The sequence below is a fragment of the Carcharodon carcharias genome, chromosome 9 (genome assembly GCF_017639515.1).
Source record: "Carcharodon carcharias isolate sCarCar2 chromosome 9, sCarCar2.pri, whole genome shotgun sequence".
Taxonomy (NCBI): Eukaryota; Metazoa; Chordata; class Chondrichthyes; order Lamniformes; family Lamnidae; genus Carcharodon; species Carcharodon carcharias.
Window position 1 is genome coordinate 49,035,373 of NC_054475.1, and position 13,145 is coordinate 49,048,517.

The 13,145-nt window shown below is 42.0% G+C and overlaps 1 protein-coding gene across 1 annotated transcript in view; it reads left to right on the plus strand.

Annotated features, from left to right (window-relative positions):
* Positions 1-197, plus strand: part of LOC121282636 (homeodomain-interacting protein kinase 1-like) — a 119,689-nt gene extending 119,492 nt beyond the window's left edge. The window contains exon 18 of the mRNA XM_041196449.1: positions 43-197. Coding sequence (XP_041052383.1) covers positions 43-114 — 72 coding nt within the window. The 3' untranslated portion in view covers positions 115-197. The remainder of the gene's footprint in view (positions 1-42) is intronic.
* The last annotated feature ends 12,948 nt before the right edge of the window (positions 198-13,145 follow it).

Here is a 13,145-nt window from a genome sequence, read left to right on the forward strand (position 1 = left end):
ATACCTGTGCTAACCCACGTGTCTCTCCTTTTAATCCGGCAGGAGGAGTACATCAGGATCATGGAGCCCGGTGAACTAGCTGTATGCCTCGTGGCTTACACAGAGCAAAGATAACGAAGGAGAGTATGACAGAGATGCCTGGCTGTGCAGAGGGAGGAGAAGCACCCTCTGGAAGAAGGGGTGACTGGGGCTTCCGCACATGCTGCCGGAAAGCCACAGTGAGCCATCGCTGGTTGGCGCTTAGCAACTCCCAGGGTCTATAGATGCTGCCTTTCATTCCTGGAGATGACCGAGAACCAGTGTCACCAAAGACAGCGCATGTCTAGAGCACTGGTCGGTCACATCTGCCAGATTTTTTAAAAATTCATTCACGGGATGCGGGCTTCACTGGCTGGGCCAGCATTTATTGCCCATCCCTAGTTGCCCTTGAGAAGGTGGTGGTGAGCTGTTTTCTTGAATCGTTGCTGTCCATGTGGTGTAGGTAAACCCACAGGAAAGGGTGTTCCAGGATTTTAACCCAACGACAGTGAAGGAACGGTGATATATTTCAAAGTCAGGATGGTGAGTGACTTGGAGGGGAACTTCCAGATTGTGATCCCGAGGCTATTCTAAAGATAGTTTCTACTGAGGTGTGTGTGTCTACGCTGGTGGAGGGTGTGGGTGAGCACTGTGAAGGGACTTCAAGGAGGGTGCCTCCAGTTTCCTCTTCAGAGGTTTCTTCGGGGCTTGATTGGAGGCCCTGGGTTGTGGACTCCGTCGGTTGTTTCCCAGATGTGCCTGTGAAAGCAAGGGGAGATAATTAGTGCATGGCAGTGGCCTGTGAAACAGGACACATCACTCACAGTGTGATTGTCTGATGGACTTTGAACTGCTGTATCCTTGGTAGAGCAGTGCCGACCTCACCATCAACACAGGACCAGTCCAGATTGTCACCGGCCAGCTGGATGGCTACATTTTCAAAGTCCGTGAGGACCTTGATTTGAGGCATTCCTCCACCGGTCTGCAACCTCTCCCTGTTTTTGTGTACCAGCTTGTCCTGTATAAATAGAGATGCAGAGAGTGTAAACAGGGTGCCTGCTAGGCCAGATGATAAGTATGCCTGGCATGTGTGGGTGGCGAGTGGTCCCATGGATGGGATGAGGACAATGAAGGTGTGTGTGTGAAAGAGTGAATGGTGATGTCCCTTGCACTGGCAGTGAGTGAGGGCCCTGTGGATGTGTGATGGGTTTGTGAGTGTGTGAGTTGAGAGTGATGAAAAGAGTGACTTACCCTGGCAGAATAGAGGAGACCATTCATCCTCTTGTGGCATTGGATGGCTGTCCTCTTTTGCAGGGCATTGGTGCTGACCACAATGGCAACTGCCTGCCAAGCCTGGTTGGTCACGCTGCTGCCCATCGTGCGGCCAGGGTGGGGGGTAGAGGACATTGCTACGGGCCTCCAAAGCATTCTAAAGGCGTTCTAATGACATGTTGCTCAACCTGGAGGCTGCAGTCTTTTTGTCTTTCCTGCAGTAGTCGTGGGCTGGAAGTACTGAGATGTATGTGTGTGGCTGCACTTTAAATATGGTGCTCAGCCTGGTAAAGTGGCGAGGTGATGGCGGGCGGGTGAATGGGAGCTCTCCCACCATGGAAACGGTGTGTTTCCTGGGAATGCATAAATAATGTGGTCAGTTTGGGACGATATGGCATGAAAACACACCTTCATGGCTGGTGGGTAAAACATCATTTTACCTCCCGCCACTGCACTTAGTGCAAATCTGGAATGATTCTGCCCAATGACTCCTGGTAGGCCATATATACTAAAGCATTGTCACAGCTTTTCAATAGTTGCACACAATGTCGATGATCAAACTTCATACACATTCATTCACTTAGAATGCGCATCGATGATCAATAAAAACATGGTACCTAAAAATGGACCTACATAATCAATATGTAGTCTGACCCAGGATCGACCAGGCCGTGGACACAGTGGAGCTGAAACAGGGTATTTCTGTTGTTGCTGGCACTGGAGACAGTGTTTAGCCATTCTTTCTATGTCACTGTCTATTCTTGGCCACCAGACATAGCTTTGTGGAAGCATCTTCATCTTCAAAATGCCTGGATGAGCACTGTGAAGCTCTAACAAGAGTGGTTCTCTTCTTTGCAAAGGAACGACAACTCTTGATCCCGATAACAAGATTCCATTTTGAAAATGTGACTGTTTTACGGGCATGGAATGGTCTTATGGTCTTATCTTTTCAGATACTGGTGAATTTGATCATCCTCACAATACCTGGTCTCTGAATTTTGACAAAATAGGATCCCTGTTTGTCCGATTCTATACTTGCTTCACAGAAACTGGCGAAGAATCCAAGAAATTCAGCTCAAGTACAACTTCTTGTGGCACTGGAGCATGTACAATGCTATCTGGTTACAAAGATGACTGAGTGCATCTGCATTTGCAATGTGCGCACCAGGACGGTGCATAAAGGTGTACACATACACTGATAAAATCAAAGCCCAATGTTGAATTCTGGCTGAAGCTATCAGCAGAATTGCTTTATCCTCACTAAATAAACCCATTAATGGTTTATAGTCCAACACTTTGGTGAAATGTAGTCCATGCAGATTCTGATGGAAATTCTTCACTTCAAATATCACTGATGAAGCTTCCTTTTCAAGATGTGAATAACCCTTCTTGGCTGCAGAGAGGGTTCTGGAGACATATCCTACTGGCCTTTTGGAACCATCTTCCGTCCTGTGTGACAACACAGCTCCCACCCTGTAGGGACATACATCACAGGCTAATATTAATTCCTTTGATGAGTCATAATGTACTAGTAGACATGATGAATGTAATAGTTTCTTGTTGACAAGTTTGGCAAGAAGCGACCATAATAATTTATTAATTGAGTTCAGTAATACTGGTAGGAGATGGCACATCTTTGATTGCCCTGACTTTCTTCTCTTCTGGATGCAACCCCTGGGCATCCACTTGAAGACCCAGATAAGTGACTTCAGTCGCTTGGAAAGCACATTTCTCTTCCTTTAATCGTATACCAGCTTCCAAAAATCTTCCTCAAAACCTCTTCTAGGTTGGCCAAATATTCAGCTTCCATTGATCCTGTGATCAGAATGTCATCCAGGTACACTACTGCTCGGGGAAGTCCTTGCAATAGGCTTTCCATGGTCCTTTGGAAAATTGCTCATGCAGATGATACACCAAAGGGTAGCTGTGTATATTGGTACAGGCTCTTGTGCATGTTGATGGTTACATACCCTCTACAAGTGCTATCCAGCTCTATCTGTTGGTATGCATGGCTCATGTCCGGTTTGGTGTAGGACTTTCCTCCAGCTAGCTCAGCGTACAGATCTTCAATCCTCGGGATAGGATATTTATTTAATTTAGCAGCTTTGTTCACAGTTAATTTGTAGTCTCCGCAAATGGAAATAGTTTGATCTGGTTTAATCACAGGGACCATGGGCGTTGCCCATTCTGAAAATTGGACAGGTTGGATGAGGCCTAGCTCCTCTATGTGGCACAATTTTGCATCCACCTTCTCCTTTAGGTCTGGGCTTAAAGAGCCGGGGTGTCATCTCTGAGTCTACTTATATTTTTGCTTGTAGACCTTTTATCTTTCCCAATTGCTCATGAAATATACTGCTGTGCTTGATTACCAGCTCAGGAATTCCTCCTATCCTCACTTGGAATATTTCTGACCAGTTGAGCTTAATTTTTTTGCAACCAATCAAGGCCCTGAAGACTAGGTCCTTCACCTGTTAAAATGATCACAGGAAGCTGGGCTGACTGCTGCCTGTAGGAAACAGGTACAGTTTTGATGTCTTCTACCTGTATTGACTCTCCAGTGTATGTCTTCAGCTGAGCTATGGTTTGCTCCAGATTCAGTGGCTAGGTAACTTCACTTAGACATTTAAATGTGTGTTCACCCACCACCATGGTCGGGGCTGCCATGTCTTCCTCCATGACTAGAGGTTTCCCATTCACTTGAAGGGTGACAGTTATTGGTTCAGTTTCTACTGCTCTCACATTATATGGGGAATAGATATCAGTATCAGCAGCATCTGGTTCAGTTATATTGTGCACTTCAATTATCTTGGTCTGCTGCCTGATTGGCTGCCTCGATTGGGCCCTGTATTGCTTTATTACATGCCCTTTTTTGTGACAGCAGGGTCATTCTGCCATTTTAAATCTGTAGGTTTCCGCTACATGGTTACCTCCCCACCCCCCCCACCCCCCCCCACACCCCCATAGGTAACAGATTAATTTCTGAATCACTGGTGAGATGCTTCCACTATGTCTTTATTTACAAAGCTCTTGTAGAAGCTACAGGTCCACGACTGGAAACCTCCGCCCCTAAGATTACTAACACTACAATTACTACAAAACTCCAGTTAGTTTGTACTGAATATAATGTCCTTTGAACATTCTCCATTTCAGCTATATTGTAAAAAGTCGATTCAAGGTGGATATTTTCACTCTGCGTGGTAGCAATAATTAACTATGCTGGTGTATGAATAAGGTTAACAAAATGTTTGCAACATGTTAATCTTGAAGTATTTCATGCTTTTAGTGTTTCCCTCAATCTAATTAGAACAGCAGCTTGACTGGAAACAGCAGAGGAATTTATAAACAAAAGCTGACCTTGACCGTAACATTGACTGTACTAACTGCATTACAGCAAAGGTCTTTTTTGAAGAACCAGCAGAATGACTCACTGGTGCAATCAAATTAAAAGCCTCAGTGTTCACATTAGCAACTCAAGTGATTTGAAAAAGGTATCTGGAGCATAACAGCCACAATGAATGATTAGATTTCTAATCATTAACTTGTAGTTTCTGTTTTCCTGGTATGCAGGACTAAGCCCAGCTATGAGATTTGAGTGATCTGTTAACATAAACTCAAGGGATTTGGTTAATCACAAAGTTCAGCTTTAATTTAGTAAAAGATTTTTACTTAATTTGTTGTTATGAAGGAGCACAGGTTATTTCAGGCTGAATTTTTGGACTTAAACTTGTGGAATATTTTTCCACTTTCTTTTCTCATTCAATGGCCAGAATTTTCCCAGCACATTGGAGTTGGGTTTGGAGAGGGGGAGGCTGGGAAAGTGGTGGAAAAACAGGTCAGGCCAGCTGCCCCAGTGTGTGTTTCCACCTCTAATCACTTTTACTGGGGCAGTGTTGCAGGCTGCATTTTTCCAGCTGTTTCAATTCTCCCAGAGACAACTGGGACCCCCCAAGTATGGGAGGCGAGTGTACAGTGGGAGGACCCAGTGGCTTCTGCTTTACGTCAGATTGGTAAATAATTGGAAGACAACGAAAAGCCTGTGGCCAAGGGTAGGTAGAGGCCAGCCATTGCAGCTTGGAGGTTTCTGCCACTGAGAATCCCAGCCTCATCTTTAGATCATCTTCATTTATAAGTTAGCAAATTCTTTCTGCTAAACTGTTGACATGTTTTCACTATGAGTCCACTTCCATTACCTAAGCCAAACTTGGCTCATTTAGGATTCACACAGCCATTTGAGAAATGTTAGGCTTAGCCATTCACAATGGGTCCCAGAAGTGAAATGTCAATGTTCTTGATATTTAAGTATCACATGCCTGTGATACTGTCAAGTACAAAATGGGATGAGAAATGGTCCTTCAATTCATTAAGCCTGTTCATGTCAAATCTTACTCTACTTTTCCCATTAAATGTGAGGAAAGGTTCTGTAACGTTTTGCTGTGCCTGTTAAAGATAAATGAGGAAATACTACAGAATTTCTCTGAATTTGCAACCAGCATAATTTTACTTGATTGATTTTCTCTTCTGTAATATGGTTCCATAATCCCAACAGCCTGACATCATGTTCTACACACCATGCGATTGTTTCTATTTGTCCTTCTCACCTTTGTTTCTCATGAGCTTTCATCTCATTTTTCTTATTGAAGGTGTTACTTAATTCCAAACCCCATGTATTTTACAGACCTGGCTTTTTTCAGCAAGGTAGCCCCGTGAATGTGGACCGTAGAGCTGCTGCCAGAGCAGCATCAGCTGAACATCATGCACAATTGTTCCTCAGTTTCTATAAATTCAAAGCATTGTCAACCTAAAACGCTGTAAAACAGCTTCAAATTGAAGAGGTTCCATGATATTAATGTGTTAATCGAGTTTAATTAGGAAACAAGCATGTCAAATGTGCACTCCCAAGTCCAAGGGAATAAGGTCCAAGAATGTAGGCTATAAAATGGTATAACACTATCTCCTCCTTCAACCATAGAATTATTGGGATCAGGCATTTCTCTGTCTTATTGCCTCACTCAGAGGATTATAGGGCTCTGCACTGGGTAAGAAAAGTCTAGTCATGATGCTGCAGCAATCATGAATGTGTGGCAGGCTTAACTGACTATCTGGTCTTTTCATATGTTCATATTACACATTACAGATTTGTCTCCATCAAGGCTGTGTTACAATTTTTGAGTCATTTCTACACTTCTTATTCTAGATAGTTTGGGCTCTTGTATTCTCATAACTCCCTGTACCTTTATAAGTTTCTATCCTAGCTTTGTGATCTAATGTAGCTTTCTGTAACATTTGGGACAATGAAACAGAATACTGTCTATTCATTAGCTTTAAGCCCCTGTGATTTATTCTATGCCTCAGTGGTATCACTCCTGTCTTAGGAAGATGAAGACCCATCACTTGGGTGCTCATTTTAAGCAAATTTATTATATGCACAACAAATAATCTATCAGAGGTATAATAAACATTCAATGCAGAAAGCCCATCACATTACCAATGGAAAAATCTGTAAAAGTTGCAGTCTAACAAAGTTATTCCATTAAAAGACAACTTTTAAATTATTTTACTGCCCTTTCCCTTCTCAAAATTTCTCCTGTCTGTGGGAGCTAGTTAATTTACCTTTTATTTTCCTGTGTAATTCTAACATAATATGGTTTGATTTGAATGGACAGTGATCAACCCAAAACTATGCTACAATTTCGTCACAGGATGGACTCCAAAGTGTAAAGAGTGTCCACTCTCTGGATTGGAAAACATTTCAAATGTGGGTTGATTGATGTAAGAGAGATTGAGGGAACTGGTTCAGTGCACCTGACTACAAACAGAATAAGGTCACCCTCCATAAATAGAAAGGAAACAAAAAAAGTGAACCTTCAGCATCCAAGGCAAGGAATTTCAGTGCAAACACTCCACTAGTGTCTTCCCCAAAACAATTATCTATTCCATCTATATGCAAAATCAACAATCAAAGGATTATTTTGAGAGTAAGTTTAACAGGTTTATTGATGCTGGATGTCACGCTGCTTTTAAAGGGGGACAAATTTCTTTTCACTTTAGACTGAAGGTGTTTTCTTTTTAACTGAACAATTGATCTACACATTTAACATAGAACTACAAATAATTCTAGATATCCCACTCTGAGCATCACTGCAGTGCTGAGGGAGTGCTGCACTGACAGAGGTGCCAACTTCTGATGAGATTCGAAACCAAGTTTCTGCCTGCCTTCTTACGTGGTTGCAAAAGATCCCACTGAACAATTCAAAGAAGAGCAGGGAAGTCCTCTCTACTGTCCTGGGCAATGCTTACCCTTATGCCTCCTATGCCCCCACCTCCACAACCAACACTTAAATTGGATAATATCACTTATTTCATTGTTGCTTGTGGAATCTTGCTGTGTGAAAAATGGTTGCTGTGTACCTGTCATTATAACAGTGGCTATTCTTCAAAAATACTTTATTGTTGTAAAGCACTTTGGACTGTCCTGAGACTGTGAAAGGCATTATAGAAATGTTCATTCCTTCCTACTTTAGCCAACCATTGGAGAAAGCTGCTGCGTCACTGCAGCGAACATGTTTGTTTTAAATATGTAGAGAAACTTCCAAACTATTTTATCCTCCCACCATGCAGTTGTTGTGATTCTCAAGTTGAAAGATTGTAGAGTTTGTGTAAAAGCAGCTTGGAGTCTGTGGTTTTCCTTTACCCAAGGTTAACTTTGTATGCTGTACTTTGGAGAAATGACTTCATGGACCAGATTTTTAACTTGGAGGTGGGAATCGGAGTCAGGGAGATTTCCTGATGTTGCAATTCCATCTCGTGCCTGACAGTGCCCACCCACACAATTTTCATGGCAGGAAGTCAGGGACTGGAGTTAAGGCCACCACCTCTGGAAGCAGGCCGGAAATGGAGATGGACGTGGGCTGATGCCAAGTCAGCCTGTTTAAAAGGCTTGCATCCATTTCCTGGGACATTGGCCCAGTTCTGGAGATGAGGATGAGGCCCTCTAACCCTCACCCCCTACCCTCTACCCCTCCTCTCACTCCCCCATACTCATTCACCAAGTATCCACTATATACAGAACTCACATGTCCTGTAATAACACTGAGACGTATTTGAGAAGTTAACATATCTGTCAAAATAAACAAACAGTACTTCAAAATCCACTTTAAAAAACAAAATCCTTTCATTAGCTCATAAATCTGTCACTATAACCAATCTCAAATTCCCCTGGACAGCTATGTCAATGAACCCTGCTAAGCATAATCCATTAATGGGTTTGGAACTCATTCAAGCATTCATAAGGAGATTCCATTGATCAACTCTGACAACAAAATCTCCAGAGCTGAGCAAATTAAAATCTTTGAAGTTGGCCAGAAGCTCAGCCATCTGTCAAAGCCTTGAAACAGCTAAACAGATGGCTGAGATGACATTGAGGAAAACATGAAAGCAAAGGGGACATCTCACACATTCAAATGTGAATTTCATTAGTGTGTAATGCAGGATAGCATTTTATTCAGTCAATAATGTACTTTAATACGTCTGAAGACTTTTCCAATTTCACAATGCTGTTCAATCTACTGGTCGCTTACTTTTTAAGAACAGAGCTCTATCATCACTCACTGCATTAAAAACATATATAACTTATCATACAGCATTTCATTCCGACATCTGAAGTTGGCAACACTTTTTGAACTTACTTGCCACACAGTTCCTGACTCCAAACCGAGTTTTCAACACCTCTGAGCTGGTGTGAAGCAAGTTGCCTTCCAAAGCTAGAATGACTCCTTGATAATTGCAGAAAGTCTGAAGTGCCTACTTTCACAATGGAGCTCGCAATGTTGAGACAGCCAGGTCCTGGCGCGCAACCCGCCTCCTTTCCCACGCCAATGAAAATTGTTGGTGATGGGAATGCAGCTGGGAATCTCAGTCAGGTCCCACACAACATTTTTAAAGCCTGTTTGATGTCATTCAACCATGTGTTGGATAGGAAAATTCATCACTGTGTTTACTAACATATGAATAGTATGTTTTCTCATGGCTCTGTGTGTAGGTGCAGCCTATAAGAACACTAAGTTATTAGGCTGAATCTTAATCTGTGCTGAATTCAGAGGGGTTGTTATAATTGATCTCAGTATCCCTGTGTGAAACCTGTCACTTGATTTTCAATAGATTTCAGTTGGATCACATGGGCCTGGTCCCAGGCAGAATTAGTATGATCACCAGCCCACATTCAGAGCATTCTGTTTTACTTGAAGTTAAAAGAGACATTATCACACAGAAAGAGGCACAGCTGCTTTTTGGACAAGAGAGAGAGAGAGAGAAAGGAATTACTGCTGTTTGGGAGAGCAGCAGGTACTGTTGTGAAGACCACGTTGAACTGTTTTTGAATTAATTCTTGTATTCTGTTTGAAAGCAAGGGAACAGGGCTAACAGGACTGTTTGAGATTTAAGGAACAAGGAGTCATCAAGATGGGCCTTGCTGGTTGAAGTCGGTGCTGGGATATTCCAGCAGAATAGAACAATTTTCGAAGGATATTGAAAATTCAACCTGACATGTTAGGGAGAAATTATTTTGCCAGAGGTGGGAGTGTGTTGCAACTTAATTCTTTTTTTTACTGCCCATCTGCAGGAAGCATAGTGTAAAGTAAAATGTTTCATAAGGGATGTTTCAACTGAAGTAATTAATTACTGTGAATGTACCTTTTCTTTAGAGTATTAGCTACCTGTTAAGTAATGTTTGATCCAATTTGACTTTGTTTGTTTGTTACAGTAAAAGTCTTAAAATATGAAACCTTGTCCTGTGATTCTTCCCATTGGTTGCTCAGAAATTCATTTTTTTTAAAAAGAAATCGGTTTCTATGGGGATTGTAGCACTGCAGCAATTGATGATAGGGCTTTCTTCTTAAAAGGCAAGTCACCATTAAATTGACCAGCATTGTGAAAGTGTTCAGATGCATTAGAGTACTTTATCCACTGCATTCAACAGTATTGAGATTCAGATCTTAATGTGTAATTTGGACCTTAAGCTTGAATCTTTATATTGGTTCAGTCCACCAGCTGCGGAGCCTTTGAAACAGTGCAACAGATGGCCATCTATTATAGCTACTTCAAAAGTCTTTCATGTATTCAGCTCTGTAGACTTTGTTTATTCAGTTGTGCAATGGAATCCCATTTTGAATGTCTGGATGAGCTCCAAACCCCACTAATGGATTCAAATGAGTTGCTGTTGATACAGCTGTCAAGGGGACTGAGAGTTTTATTTTTATTTGACTGTTTTATGAGCAGTTAATATTCTTCAATGATGGGTGAGTGCAGCACATCAGTGCAAAAGGCTGCAGCAGTTGCAAGTCTTGAGCCAGAAGTGCCAAGTGGATGATCCATCTCAACCTCCTCCAGAGGTCCCCTGCATCACAGATGCCAATCTGATTCGCTCCACATGATATCAAGAAATGGCTAAAGGCACTGGATTCTGCAAAGGCTATGGGCCATGATAATATTCAAGCAATCATACTGAAAAGTTGTGCTCCAGAACTTGCAGCATTCCTATCTAATTTGTTCCAGTACAGCTACAACAGTGGCATCTACCCGCTATGTGGAAAATTGTACCAACCACAAACATTATTTCTGTTTCTCTCTCCACAATTGCTGCCAGACTTGCTGAGTTTTTCCAGCACTTTCTGTTTTTATTTTGGATTCTGACCTGCATGGAATTGGCTGTTTTCAGAACTGCTGAATAGATTGTTAATTTCAACATTGAACTACAATTGTTTCCCCAGCCATACAAAATATATATAGTTAAACTGCTAGTTGGCCTCAGTGTCCTTGTGCTGAGGGAAATCAGTCATGGTTCTCAATCCTGGGTGTGATTCAGGGACTCTTATTGGAAAGCATTTATGTAAATGATCAGATTACAATCCAAACATTACTTCATGCCATCCTGGCCATTTTCCCTGTACAGTCCTCATCTCTGCTCCCTTAAGTCCAAAGGATGCAGACTTGAAAGTATATGGCGGACAACTGATTTATCCAACCACCACCAGATCTGGCTGGACCACTTACAACACTATCAAGACCTGCTCCAATCACCTAAAACTGCTCACCATTCCAGGATCATCCTCAAATGCAAAGCTTATCTCAATTACAAACTTATTCTTAAACCACTCCCTCCTCCAACTATAAGTGCGAGGAGCTCCCGCACTTGTCACAAAGATGGAGACCATTCGATCAGCTGTCTCTGCACCTTCCCCCATTTCTATTAGACCACTGGATCAAACTTCATCTAATGCTCCCCTCTGAGCTCACATCTTTCTATAGTTACTCTCTTCTCTCCCTTCATGCCCTTCTTCAGTGCCTGTTGTTAAATTTATTGAACACTCTGTAATCATCAGCAAACTTCCCCACTTCTGACCTTATGATGGAGGGAAGTCCACTCACAATGCAGCTGAAGATGGTTGGGCCTAGAACACCACCCTGAGGAACTCCTGCAGTGATTTCCTGAAACTGAGATGATTGACCTCCAACAACCACAACCATCTTCCTTTGTGCTAGCAGAAAACTATCCCCGATTCCCATTGACTTCAATTTTGTTAGGGTTCCTCGATGCCACGTATGCACTTCATCACTATCACCATCTATTTTCACCTCAGTAACATCGGCTCATCAGCTGCTGCAATCCTCATTCATGCCTTTGTTATCACTGGACTTGACTATTCTGAAGCACTGCCCAGATCTTAATGTGCAGCAAGTCCTGTTCACCTATCACTCTTGTGCTTGCTTACCTTCATTGGCTCCTGGTCAAGCAATATTTTGATTTAAAAACTTTCATCCTGGTTTTCAAATCTCTTGGCCTTGCCTCTCCCTATCTCTGTTATCTCCTCTAGACCCTCAATCTTCCAAGATATCTGTGCACCTCTAATAGAATATTCCCAATTTTAATCATGCCACCATCAGTGACTGTGCCATCAGTTGCCTAGGTCCTAAACTTTGGAATAAGCTGCCTATACATCTGTTAAGACCCTCCATAAACCCTACCTCTTTGACCAAGCTTTTGGTCATCTGACCCAACATTTCCTTTTATGGCTCATACAGTATTTTGTTTTATAATGCTCCTGTAAAGTGCCTTGGTACATTTCATTATGTTAAAGGCACTGCATAAATATGTTGTTGAGAAAAATTATTTTTATATAGCATGTTATGAGTTGGAATGCACTAGCTGAAAGGATGGTGAAAGCAGATCCAGTTGTGAATTTCAAAAGGGAACTAGGTAGCTACTTGAAAAGACAAATATCGCAAGGCAATGAGGAAAGTGTTTGAATAAGGAGTTATTTAGATAGGTCTTTCAAAGAGCTAGCACAGGAAATATGAGTTTAATGGCCTCCTCTGAGCTGTAAGATTTTTGATTCTATGAAATGAAACTCTGTTGTTCAAGGCTGAGATGGATAAGAATTTAGTGCACTTTTGGGCTGATTCTGATTGAGCACTGCCAGTCAGGAAACTGAGCCCAGAGTATCTTAGATTTGTCTTTGTCCCTTGAGTTCCCAATTAGCACTTCCTCACCAAGAGCACCCAATTGGAAAATCAACTCGCACGTCCTTTTCCTGTCCAATTTCCATCTATTTAAAGAGGAACATATGTCTGACATGAGTCCTTCCATGTTCATTTGCATTTTCATAGAAGGAAATAAATGAGTTTTTTTTAAAGATATGTTGACAAAACTTCCAAGTTTCTTACCTGAATTAAATAGGTACAGTCTCCATTCTCTCTACAGAATTCCATCAACACCACCCACATGGAATGTTCTTTTATATCCCAGAGAGGATTCATAGGAAGGACCATTGGCTGCAATTTCAGAGCAGTCTGAGCTGCCT